General features: G+C 32.6%; 1 protein-coding gene across 2 annotated transcripts in view; it reads right to left on the bottom strand.

The window, feature by feature from the left end:
• LOC143065006 (3'-5' exoribonuclease HELZ2-like) overlaps positions 1-13,949 on the bottom strand; it is a 31,900-nt gene extending 17,951 nt beyond the window's left edge. The window contains exons 1-3 of one of the 2 annotated variants that reach the window (XM_076238271.1): positions 13,613-13,949; positions 1,136-1,243; positions 238-301 (exon numbers count right to left, since the gene is read on the bottom strand). In XM_076238271.1, coding sequence (XP_076094386.1) covers positions 238-301; positions 1,136-1,243; positions 13,613-13,615 — 175 coding nt within the window. In that variant the 5' untranslated portion in view covers positions 13,616-13,949. The remainder of the gene's footprint in view (positions 1-237; positions 302-1,135; positions 1,244-13,612) is intronic. The other variant, XM_076238280.1, reaches the window with a different exon arrangement.
• Positions 13,950-14,157: the final 208 nt, after the last annotated feature.

The raw sequence follows: 14,157 nt of genomic DNA, 5'->3' as shown, positions 1-14,157 counted from the left end.
GTTAAGGGTATATAAAAGAAAAACGTATCGATTCGACATGTTATGGTTCTTATACCTTACCTAAATTTATCGGTTTTAATATAAGAAGGGACGATTGTCTTTAGAGAAGCGGGAATGCTGACCGTACCTGTGATCAACTACAATATTTCGATCTAATTTTGATCCAATTTATGAACTGCTATTTTGTCTATTTTATATATTCTATATGGAGTAAATTCCATTGTGTAAAATACATACGTATGTGTTTCTTTCTGGTTTTTGTGTGCTGATACTGTCTAAAATTCTGCGAGTATCGATGTTGCTGAAGAACAAAAGATATGAATAATAAATGATTCAACAAAGCTTGGATTGGTAACAAAATGGTTAACATTTAGCCGCAGCTGCTACATGCCCATTCATGCTCATTCAGCAGATGAGTCAATTTGAATATTTATCCCACTTTGTACTTGACAGATACGCTTACAGTGACTTTTTGTGTCAATTTACGAAAACAGCAATTTAGTTAAGATTATACAAAAATTGACTTGTGCAGAAACTTTTCTTGTAACGCCTACATATAGGGTTTATATCTCATAATTGAAACGATATTTCAGGGTATGCGTTTCCGATCATTGTCTCATCACAATTAAACCTTCTAACTTAGGGATTCTTGTGTTGAATCTAAAGTCATCACTTCAATTAACAGTAATGGAATATCTATGTCACAGATGATCATGATATGTTCCACCTGTCATGTAACGACAAATCCAGTATACTTTCCTCCATTTTGACATTTCGTATGCGATATATCTACGTCTGTTTTCTGGTCATGAGCACCACGAAATGTGCAACTAGAGTAACAGGGCCTTCTTACATTGCGGAGGTACGTGGGTTTACTCCTGATTTTGTTTTGAAGGTGTTCTGATTGCAATACTCTTGAGTCGGTTTTTATAATGTTTCAGTTTTGTGCTTCTATATTTCTAATTTTCAGATTATTTTTTTCTAAATTAATACTCTTTTTAAAGATAAGTTTGCGAAAGGTAAGCTTACTTCGTTAAAAACATCGAATCATGTAATGAAATGAATTGATAAAATATGCAAAGTGAACTCTCTTCGATATGATACAAATAATTTTCTGTGTTTTTTCTATATTTACCTGTTCCACCGCTTGTATATTAGTTCCCTCTAGCCATTCATTTTCTGTTGTTTCTTCTTCAAGACCAAACAGTCTTTTGGCCATAGTAACCACTCCTTTTATTGTATCCTTTTAAAAAGACACAAAAGAATTAATTATCAAATTACATTGTATCAATTTATATTTAGTAAGAGTGATAACTTATATTGTTATCTCTACTTAACAGTTGTTATCTTAAATTTCATTATCTGATGCATCATCTGAATAACGTTTGATAGCCTCAAGGTTAAACAATGTGTAGACTTTATATTTTAGCATTGTTCGTGAGGTTTTCAAATCACTAATATAAGACCTACAACTGCTTTTTGCATTTGCGCCAATTTACAGGTAAACACAAGTCATGAAACATATAAGTTGTACAGAATGTATTGATATATAAAAAACAAAAATATCCCTACTGTCTGACATTTGCTGGCATGTCGAAAGATACTATATTTAATAAAGGCAACAGTAGTATACCGCTGTTCAAAAGTCAAAATCGATTGAAGGGAAACAAATCCGGATTACAAATAAAAACCGATGACAGAAATACAGCACAAACACACACAAGAACTCTCATTGCAGAGAAACGCACAAACAAATAATAAGTTGTCTGGATTTTCTTTAAGACATCCATAAAAAAAGTTCGGGTGGTGTGACTAAATATGTTTATTGTAGTGCGAGTTGAATGAGGCGGATAACGCGAAACAGCAGACACATATGTATTTGGTACTTTATCTACAAATTCAACACAATTTTTGTCAGTTGGTGCCTCAGACATTATGCCCTCTGCAAAGCAATTACCTACTTCATCTGTGGGAAGGAATTTCAGGCCAAAATATTGAGATAACCAAAGAAGCCAGGTCATTTCATTACACATTCAGATATTTTGATGATGTTCTTTCCATTAACAATTCAAACTTTTCTGATTGGGTTCCATTAATATATCCCCCAGAACTAGAAATTAAAGAAACAACAGACACGGCTTCCTCCGCCTTATTTTTAGACTTATACCTCGAATTTGACATACACGGTGATCTCAGTACCAGAATCAATGACAAACGAGACGATTTTAATTTTGAAATTATCAATTTCCCCCACCTAAGTAGCAATATACCAACTTCACCTGCATATGGGATATATATTTCCCAACGTATTCGTTATTCAAGAGCATGCAGAAACTACTCAGACTTTGTAAAACGTCACCAGTGTCTGGAAGGAAATTGATGAACCAGGGCTATGTCAAAGAACGTCTCGTCCTTTTTCTAAAAAAAGTAAACGGAAGGTACCAAGACCTTGTTGATAAATATTTCATATCAACTTCACAAATAATACACGATGGTCTTGAAGTATAGATTCTGGGTAGTGACGTTGTGTATCATCTTAATAACGTGTTATAGTATTCTTTTATTTGTCATTATGAATATAACTTTTACTGTTTAGTCTGTTCTTTTGGTGGTATCCATTTGACGTGGCTTGTACTTATACATCCCGCCATTGTGTTATTGTTCTATGATAATTTTTGTATTCTTGTCTTTCATTTTTGCTAATATGCTTTTTCTGCATGCCTTTTTGTGTACCTTGGTTACATATAACGTGGCTTTGTACTTATACATCCCGTCATTGTGTTATTGTCCTATGATAATTTCTGTATTCTTGTATTATGTGTTTGCTAATGGGCTTTGTCTGTGTGCCTTTTTGTGTTTCTCTTTTGCATGTGACGTGGCTCTGTACTTATACATTCCGTTATTGTGTTATGGTAAATGTTTGTTTATATATCCGTTTGTTTTTATAGTGATTAAGATACTAACACAACGTTGACTGCTGTACCCCTATTTTTGACATTTTTACCTATTATGTCTGTAGTTTTGTTCACACCTCGTTTCAATATATTGGAATTTTATACGACTGTCATACAAGTGAGAGGTTTAGCTAGCTATAAAACCAGGTTCAATCCACCATTTTCTACATAGAAAACGCCTGAACCAAGTCAAGAATATGACAGTTGTTATCCATTCGTTTGATGTGTTTGAGCTTTTGATTTTGCCATTTTGAATTTTCTTTGGAGTTCAGTATTTTTGTGATTTTACTTTTTTCCAAGTTTCAAATGTTGGAACTTGTTTAAAACGAAAACGACAACACTCTACGTCCGGTTAACCTAAGTAATTACAATTGTCTAACATGTATTAGATTTTACATGTATCAATGTTTTCAGCTGATCATTGTCCAGTTTTTAACAATTTGGTAAACATAGATTTTTACATTGATACCAGTGGATTGTCGGATTTATCCAAGCGAGATAGTTAAATTGGCGAATTTCACGGTTTGAGCCTCGGCGAAGAATTTAAAATTCAATAATCAAGCTATCAAAATTGGATAATCCGATAATCCACGAGTAACTATGTGTGAATTTGTTTTTCTAATGATTATTAAATGAATTTCACTTAATGTATGCATATCTTGGTCAAATGAAAGCATACATTAATAAAATACCACTTCAAGTCAAGACCATTGTATTCGATGAAACATATGCATATGTACATTGTAATAATAAACAACTGAAACAACAATTTCTGAAACTGGAACTGTGTCCGCTTTTATAGTAATTTTTTTCAACTCCTGTTAATCCATTATGACTGCTGAAATAGATTGTGGTCATTTAACTTAACCAATCATCTACTGAGATCATCAGCAACCACACGTTGATTAAATTTGTTTTAACAATGAGTCCAGAAAAGGTTAAATTGCCAAAGAATTAGATGAAATGAGATAAGTAGTAAGCGCAGCGTATTCAGAATTACTGTTCATTATATCTAAAATAGTACGTATCTGGTGACTGGTTGTTATTTTTATATCTACGACTTTAAATGGGAAAATTGATATATTTTTCCAAAGAACTGACTCTTATTTTATTTTGTTCACGTACTTTTAAATCTAAAATAAAAAAAAAAGAAGATAATTAACATGTTTTCCCTTTTCCTTTTCTTTTGTGGAAAAGGTGGAGGGACTAATAAGCAGTCATTAATAGTTGAACATCCTCAATGAAAAAAATAACAAAAATCTTATGAAGGAAGATAAACATTGTAAACACAGACAAAGAATGATTCAAGTTATTTTGACAGGAGATGCTGTACAAATTGTTTCCAATATTTATGTCAATTATAGTTGATATATTTCAATCCGTAGTATTCGCTATGCAATATACCTTTACCTAGTGTTGTCTTACACAAATAAATTATAAACAGTTTCAGGAAATAAGATAATGCTTTCGTTCTACCTCAAACAACTGATAATTCCATTTAACCCCTTGATAACTGCCTTGAATCCATTTTCAATGCAGTGCTCATAAGTATTATGCGTGTAAAATAGTTGCTAACATTCAAAGTGTGTCAATGTATAAGCATAACACAGCAATGGTGTTAATTGGATTTCAACGCGAATTTGATAGTCCTGGCAACGTTTAACATTAATCAGTAGTTACTACTCAAAACCAATGTAGCAATAACATTTATTATACTTCACGTTAAAATGCCATTTTTGATTGGCTAATACGAGGGTGTTAATTTACTCTATCACATGGCTGAGCGGGTGACAATTTTTTTGAATGTCACCCTCTCGTCCAGACCAATCAAAAATAGATAATTTAAAGGACAATGAATTGAATTTACATCAAGTTATTAATGACAATGCTTAAGTTCTACGTTTTGGCTCAGATTCTATTATTTGACTGTCAAAATAAAAAATAAAACATTTAGCTTCACTTCTGTTAATTTTTCTTATACCCGTAACGTTGTTATTAACGTGACGTCATAGAAAATACTTTTAAATAAAATTCATCTGTAAAAGACAACAATGATAGGACATTCAGTATAATAAATTAAATAACACATAGCTGAGAGGATGATACATTTTGATAGAGCAGATTGGTACTCCTCGCAAAAGCATAGTCAACCTTCGCTTCGCCGCGGTTGACAATGTTTTATCGGGGTACCAATCTGCTCTATCACCATATCAGCTATGTGTTATTTATATAATGTCATACGTATGCCTCAATCCTAAATTTTGACAATACTTGAGAAATCTGTTAAAAAGCATCTTGCAGATGTTCACAAAGTGTTAGTTCGTTAGACATTAGTTGGCTTTTTGGTTTTTTTTTTTAATTGTGTCTTACATATTTCCTTTATGGTTCAAACATCTTACATTTCATGCATATCTGTAAAAAAAAACATGCCAAAACAGCCTCATTTGAAATCTTTCCATTAAAATTTACATACGAGTGGAAGCTTTCACCAAAATATATTTTACTACAAAATATAATATAAATTTGGGTATATTATCTTCATAAGGTCTTGGCTCATATCTAATTACCTAAAACTGTGTATAAAGTGTTGGGTCAATTTCAGTTTGCAGTGACCTCACATCTGCATTTTTATTCTAATGCGTGCTGATAATATAATATCATTCCTTTATCTTTAGAACTATATGTAATATAATTTGTATTTGATTGAAGCTACATTTGTTACTTCATGGCGGCCAGATAATGGCCATTATCGCATCTTCTCCTTTATGCCACTTAATTTATTAAATGAAAAGGTTTCGATTAGTCATGCGCCCGATTTTATTGACAATGTTGTATATTTTAGAATAAAGTTATCGTCAATATTACTGTGTCTCAAATGATAGTTTTTCCTCAAAGATAATCAACCATAGTACCCTCATACGGCTAAATGTCTAATGATATCGATTATAAATAACAACTTACAAGATATTTGAACACTTTTTACAAGATTTAGATAACTATTATATATTGATGACTCTAGAGACCTTGTGGTTATTTGTGTCTCATTCACAAATTTCCCACATCTCTTTTATCCATGTTACCAAGAAATCATAATCAAATTAAAAGTATTTGGAATAATTTAACCCACTGTAAATTATTCATATATATAACCTGTACATTTCTCGGAATTCTAATACAAAAGATTGGTGTAAAAGGAACATAAACAATCAATGGAGTGTTTATGGGTTTATAATGAATGTAATACTGCGAATCAGAGTAACCATTGTAAATTAGTTGATTTTGAACGACAAATGTTGTCCATCGGAAGTATAAAAAGACGATTCTATATTCTGAAAAAGGTAATTCTGTAACCTGTCCTGTCACTTTTAAATGACCCAAAACAGCTGCGAACGTATTTAAAAACTGAAATGTGCAATGATAATCGTGTACTTGTTTAACTGAGATCATATATAACCATCGATAGCACATGCAAAATTAATTTTCTGACCTATAGGTCTGAAGCACAATCATTCTGCAATGAATACGTATTAACATTAACATAACGTATTCCAGAAATAAGTGCAAGCACACAAAACTTTTCCAGCAAAAATAGTAAACTACCAAAAGGATCCATTGTGATAAGTTAACTTCTAGAAATAAGTGTAAGCAAACACAACTTTGAAGAAAATGTAAAAACTATTAAGAGGAGAGGAGCTGTTTTGATTAAAATATAAAGTTTGGTTTTCCTGAGTATGATTGAATCGACATTGATCATCTATTATCAAGATGAAATATGTACACATAACAAATTAATTGACACCATACCATACCGTTTTTTTTAAAGATGATATGATTTGATAATGTGTTTCAAAATTGATATGCTATTCTTCAGTCAAATTAATAGTTAATAAACACTTGACTGGTTCTATATATGTTGGTAACAACGTATACAGTTTTAATACAAAGTCTTTTAAATGGTTTTGAACAAAGACCAGGTCAAATGAAGCGTTTTATGTGTACCTGATTATGAAATTTCATAAAGATATATACAACTTATTCAGAACGTATGTATAAGCATACCACAGTAAGGTTGTAAATTGGATTTCACGCGAATTTGATAGTCCTGGCAACGTTTTAACATTAAACAGTGTTACTAATCAAAACCAGTGTAACAATAACATATATCATACGTATGCGTCAACTCTTAATGTTGACAAATCTGTTAAAAAGCATCTTTCAGAAGTTCACAAAATGTTAGTTCGTAAAGTCTCGGTCGCACCTTACCGGATAGCACGAACGGACGCCTCACGGATGAAAATAAAAGTTGTCCGTTGACAAAATTGTTATCCGTTGGGAGTCCGTTGATGTACTGACCGAATAAAACGGACGTGTAACGGACGCATAACGGACACACACCGGATATGCAACGTACGAGAAACGGACACGTACCGGACAGAACGGATGTCGAACGTACATCTAACGGACGAGTACCGCATAAAACGGACACCTCAAGGAAGCGTACCGGATAAAACGGATGAACAAGATATACGGAAAAATCAAAGGCGACAATAATAATACATATAAATCGCATATATATTCAAAATGTTTCTGTGTAACTGGTGTTGGTTTATTCTTTAGAATTCCGCCAAAGGGCAGTGTCTGGCTTGAATAAGAACTGCTTGATTGTGAAGACGTGCCTATACTCTAAGATCGATTATGAATAATAAGAATTCATGAACCTTAAGGAATCTGACATACCAATAGTTGGCATTTCTGACTCGAAATTTTCAATTGGCATTTATCCGTTTCAGATCCGTTCATCATCCGTTTTATCTGTTATACGTCCGGTAGAAGTCTGTTTCTCATCCGTTCAACATCCGTTTTATCCGTTAAACGTCCGTTAGAAGTCCGTTGGTGAATTTATCTTCCAGACCTCCAGCGGATGTATAACGGACACGTAACGGATACAAAACGGAAACGAAACGGACGAGTACCGTATAAAACGGACCCCTAACGGACGTTCAACGGACATTTTATCCGTTGGACGTCCGTTCAAAGTTTTGAGCATGCTCAAAATTTTCCACCGGACAGAACGGACGCCGACGGATAAAACGTACGCTTAACGGACATGCAACGGATATAGATAGACGTCTAACGGATAAGAACGTACGTCTAACGGACATGAACGGATTGAAAAAAAGAAATCCGTTAGGCGTCCGTTCGAGCTATCCGGTAAGGTGTGACCGAGGCTTTAGACATAAGGTTTTGGTTTTTTTTGTTTTTTTTTTTTAAACTGTGTATTAAATATTTCCTTCTGGTTCAAACATTCTATATTTCATGCATATCTGTAAAAAAAAAAACATGCCAAAACGGTCTCATTTTAGAATATTTCCATTAAAATTTACATACGAGTGGCATATCCAGAAATCAACGCCACTTTGCTTATTTGAATAATATACTAAAGAAATAGGTAACGGGTCACGGAAATTATATTGAAATGATAGGGAATTTTGAAACAAAATATCTGTTATAACTTTAATTTAAGTGATAGACAGGTTGCGGGGACAGAAAATAAATATACACAACAATATACACCATTTAAACGAAACATAATGACTGTCGTTGCAAAAATCAAGGTTCCTGTGCTATTTTAAAAAATCGAATCGAGAGGCTTTTAACATTGCAATATAAAATACAGTCTAAAATGGCTGAAACGTCAAATTTGCAAACTTAGTATTGAAAATTGATTGACAATGTCATTACTAAAACAGGATGTGGGGATGAAACTTGAATGTCCAAACCTTGTATGTGTAGTCGTTGAACTCTAGGTTCCCACGTAAAGTTAAAATGCCCTTATTTCAAGAAGAATAAACTCACGAAAACACGAAAAATTCACTAAATTCGCGTTCATTGTTTTGATTTTGACCGCCTTACAACTTTATGGAAATATCAGAGTGATTATAAACAAGGAATCTGTGACAGGCAACTTATAATATCCGTGTTTTAAAGATTTTAATGATATCAAGCCAGTCCAGTTCAAACTATTATCACCTGGTACAATTCTCATTTACATATTATGAATATTAATTAGCAAAAGTACTACTAATTTCTGGCTATGGAAGCTTTCACCAAAAGATATTTTGCTACAAAACATAAACATTTGGGTATATTATCTTCATAAGGTCTTGGCTTATATCTAACTACCTAAAACTGTGTATAAAATGTTGGGTCAATTTCAGTTTGCAGTGACCTCACATACGGGTCAATATCCCTAATGCGCCTCAAATTGAAGAACTGAGGAACACAAAATTTATGTGTGAACAAAAATCTCTGTGTCGTGATATTGGACATGTTTGTATTTTTAACAAGTGACTGAGCTTAACCATTTGTGTTGATTTGGAAAGTAGAGACTTGTGAAGGTATACTGGAAGAAATCAATATAATACTTACACATTGTACTCAAAATTAGTGAATATAGGGATGAAAATGTCCTCATAGTGCTAAAACAACTTTATTTTCTTTCAGAAATGGACAAAACTCACAGTTTTATTCAGAAAGGTTTACCGATGAAGATTACAGAGGAATATTTGGTAAAATCAGAACTATGGATTTCAATATGGGTCAATATCCCTAATGCGCCTCTAATTGAGGAACTGAGGAACACAAAATGTCTGTGTAAACAAAAAATCTCTGTGTAGTGATATTTGACATGTTTGTATTTTTAACAAGTGACTGAGCTTAACCATTTGTGTTGATTTGGAAAGTAGAGGACCAAAGAATAAATGTGTAAAAACTATGTAGTTATTAAATGTATTCAAAGTATTAAATTTTCAAAGAGTTTATTGTGTGAAAAAAAGGAATTTTTTTACCACGAAGAGCTGCATCCTGAGCTACATAAGAAAACGTTACAATTACCGCCTATGGAGAAATAATTGCGCATATTGCCCCATTTTATAAGATGTATATTTGAAGTTGTCAGACTGAGTTATGAATGATTTCATCTTGTACACCAGAGAAAATTGTTAAAATGAAGGTAAGTTGTCTTTCATAAATACCTTGTCATCACAGCCTGTTTTAGATTAACATTATTTATAAAGATCGGCAACAATTTTCGCTTTTGAACTGTATTACTGGCACGGGGCTGGAGCACTTCTTTTAGGCACAATAAAAACTGTGTTAACATCAGACGCTGGAACATGTTATTGACATGAAAAAGGGACTAAATTCTTTTGGAAAGATTTAATATTGTTAAATTGTAAGTCAACATGACACACTAAAGACATTGTTATGTCATTATCATCCCAGTCTACATATGCTACAGGAATAGCTGATAATCCAGGGAAATAACACTTCGGACGAATATAATTCGATAGTGATACATTGTTTTACACCAATAATTTGACAATTAATTAGCAGCTGGTCACTAAATCATGCAATTAAACAGACAAACATATTTTAAGAAAACCACGAATTGCTATATATTTTAATGCACAGTAAAAAATCACAAGATAGTGTCTTTTCTCAGTGAAAAAGGGGGAGGGTCAAATCTTCTAAAAACAAAGTGCTTCACCTATTCTGCTATTAAGCTACTACTGATTGCTTCTCATAAAAAAGATTAAAATGAAGGTTGTGAAGCCACAATAAAGAAGAATCTCTGTGATAAAACTTTCAAGGATTTGATTTTTCCCTCTCAATTATACAGTTTGTATTTAAATGAAATGATAACACAACCTGAGTAAATTTGTTGTCTTATTTCAGTTTAAGACATATCATTCCAGTTTAACCTGAGACGACAAATAAGAGATTTTAAAAAGATCTGAATTACTGGTAAGCATTTTGTTTTATTAGGCAAGCTCTAAATTTTTTATTCATGGTTTTTATGTAATTGAAATTAAAGTCAGGGTAATGAAAATATGCTGATATGAAAACTGTTGCTATGGTTTTGATATTATAACAAAAATGCTTAGTTACTGATCTTTTCGACTCGACATTTTGACTTTTACCCTGAGGCAACTGTTCGTTATGTAACACTGCAAACAGTGCTAAGCATTATTTTTATCAGTCGCTATTTAATGACATCATAATACGTGTGATGTCATCATGTTTACTTAAAAGCTTAAGGGCATTTCTCACTGATAAAGGGTTTTCACTGCAATACATTCGAAAAAAACTTTTCATTTGAATAGAATTATGTTAAAGGTCAAGTTTTGAAAATTTGTACTTTATTGCGCTTTAATTATATGATATATATGACTTTCACACAATTTTAGAGTGGTTTTCATGGTCGAAAATACCAGATTTCCAGTAGAAAAAAGAGTTTTTGATGAAACCTACATTTTTTCATAATTTATCAGTCAAAATGCACTTTTAGACATCAGAAATTTTATCAAATGCTTTAACAGGGTCTTTATATTGTAATTAAAGGTTATCATTAGATATTTTATCTATATTGCGACTTGTGAAGGTATACTGGAAGAAATCAATATTATAATACTTACACATTGTACTCAATATTAGTGAATATAGGGATAAAAAGGTCCTCATAGTGCTGAAACAACTTTATTTTCTTTCAGAAATGGACAAAACTCACAGTTTTATTCAGAAAGGTTTACCGATGAAGATTCCAGAGGAATATTTGGTAAAATCAGAACTATTGATTTCAATATGGGTCAATATCCCTAATGCGCCTCTAATTGAGGAACTGAGGAACACAAAATGTCTGTGTAAACAAAAATCTCTGTGTAGTGATATTTGACATTTTATATTTTTAACAAGTGACTGAGCTTAACCATCTGTGTTCATTTGGAAAGTAGAGGACCATAGAAAAAATATGTAAAAACTATGGAATTATAAAAAGTATTAAATTTTCAATGAATTTATAGTGTGAAAAAAAGGGATTTTTTTCCACGAAGAGTTGCATCACGAAAGGATTTTCGGGGTATGCTAATTTATGGGAAAATGAATCACACTACGTTCCCTGAATATTTAACCACATAGGTGAAAATGTCTCATCTTCGAAACAAGCCATAATGCATATCCAAGTTTACGATATGGACTGAGCAACAGAAGAAAACGTTACCATTACCATTAGAAACAATTGCGCATATTGCCCCATCTGCACTTTTATTCTAATGCGTGCTGATAATATAATATCATTCCTTTACCTTTAGAACTACATGTAATGTTATTTGTATTGGATTGAAGCATTTTACTACATTTGTAATTTCAGGGCCAGATAATGGCTATTATCATATCTCCTCCTTTATGCTACTGGCACACAGGGTGGTGCATACATTTTATTAAATGAAGCAGTTTCTATCAGTCATGCGCCCGATTTTATTGACAATAAAAGAAAATTGAGAATGGAAATGGGGAATGTGTCAAAGGGAAAACAACCCGACCATAGAGAAGACAACAGCCGATGGGCATCAATGGATCTTCAATGCAACGAGAAACTCTCGCACCCGTAGGAGTCATTCAACTGGCCCCTAAACAAATATGTTACTAGTTCAGTGATAATGGACGTCATACTATACTCCGAATTATACACAAGAAACTAAAATTAAAAATCATACAAAACTAACAAAGGCCACAGCTCCTGACTTGGGACAGGCGCAAAAATGCGGCGGGGATAAAACATATTTTTTGAGATCTCAACCCTCCCCCTATACCTCTAGCCAATGTAGAAAAAACAAGTGCACAACAATACGCATAGTACAACTCAGTTAAAGAGAAGTCCGAGTCCGATATCAGAATAGGTAACAAAAGAAACTAAACAAAATGACAATAATACATAAATTAACAAAGGACTACTAGAAGTTACTGACAAGCCAGCTCCAGACTTCAATTAAACTGATTGAAAGATTATGTCTTCATCATATGAATATCAAGCACAATCCCTTCCGTTGGGGGTTTAGTATTATACCATCATAAAATATATGAGGAGAACATAACCCGTGTCATGTTTGTTTATTTTAATTCTGTGACCTGTCCTGTCACTTTTAAATGACCCCAAACCAGCTGCGAACGTATTTAAAAACTGAAATGTGCAATGATAATCGTGTACTTGTTTAACTGAGATCATATATAAACCTCGATAGCACATGCAAAATTAATTTTCTGACCTATAGATCTGAAGCACAATCATTCTGCAATTAATACGTATTAACATATATTCCGCGAAAAGGGCGTTGCTTCCAGAAATACGTGCAAGCACACAAAACTTTTCCAGCAAATATAGTAAACTACCAAGAGGATCCATTGTGATAAGTTAACTTCTAGAAATAAGTGTAAGCACACACAACTTTGAAGAAAATGTAAAAACTATTAAGAGGAGAGGAGCTGTTTTGATTAAAATATAAAGTTTGGTTTTCCTGAGTATGATTGAATCGACATTGATCATCTATATATGTACACATAACAAATAATTGACACCATACCGTTTACTTTTTAAAGATGATCTGATTTGATATTGTGTTTCAAAAATGATATGCTATTCTTCAGTCAAAGTAATAGTTAATAAACACTTGACTGGTTCTAATAATGTTGATAAAAACGTATACAATTGTAATACAAAATCTTTTCATAGGTTTTGAACAAAGACCAGGTCAAATGAAGTGTTTTATTTGTACATTATTATATGATTTCATAAAAATATATACAACTTATTCAGAACTTACCATATTATTAGAATTTCTGTGTTCAAAATTAAGAATTTGATTTCAACAAATCTATTAATACCAGTGTTTACATGTGTGCGAATTTCGAAAAGCTCTTTGTTCTGAGAAACGAAAGTAAAAATGAAATTATTGAAGAACGAAACGTCATTGCGTCAAGAATATAGATTTATAGACATCCGCCTGTCTGCAATTGTTTCCTGTCTCGATCTTGATGATTAACCTCTTTACCCGGTATTGTACATCTTTCCATACCCAACTATATCAGTCCTATTCAGGACCGATAACTCTGTCGATAGATATTATAGGGTATACAATATTGTTGATATCAGAGCAATCGTAGTATACGTCTCTGTTGAATTGTAAACAATAAAATATTTGTAACAAATGATAAACTTTATATCGATTCATTGAATGCCTGGATTTAGCTTAAAATATTGAATTAAAAAAAATATTAAATCATATGCAATGAAATCTCGTTGAATTTCCTATAAAATAAAAAAACAATCCATTTGAATTAAAATTTGAATCATAATATTTCTTTAAAA

This window comes from Mytilus galloprovincialis, chromosome 1 (genome assembly GCF_965363235.1).
Source record: "Mytilus galloprovincialis chromosome 1, xbMytGall1.hap1.1, whole genome shotgun sequence".
In the NCBI taxonomy this organism is placed as follows: domain Eukaryota; kingdom Metazoa; phylum Mollusca; class Bivalvia; order Mytilida; family Mytilidae; genus Mytilus; species Mytilus galloprovincialis.
Note: the sequence above shows the minus strand (reverse complement) of the source record. Positions and strands in the feature narration are given on the sequence as shown.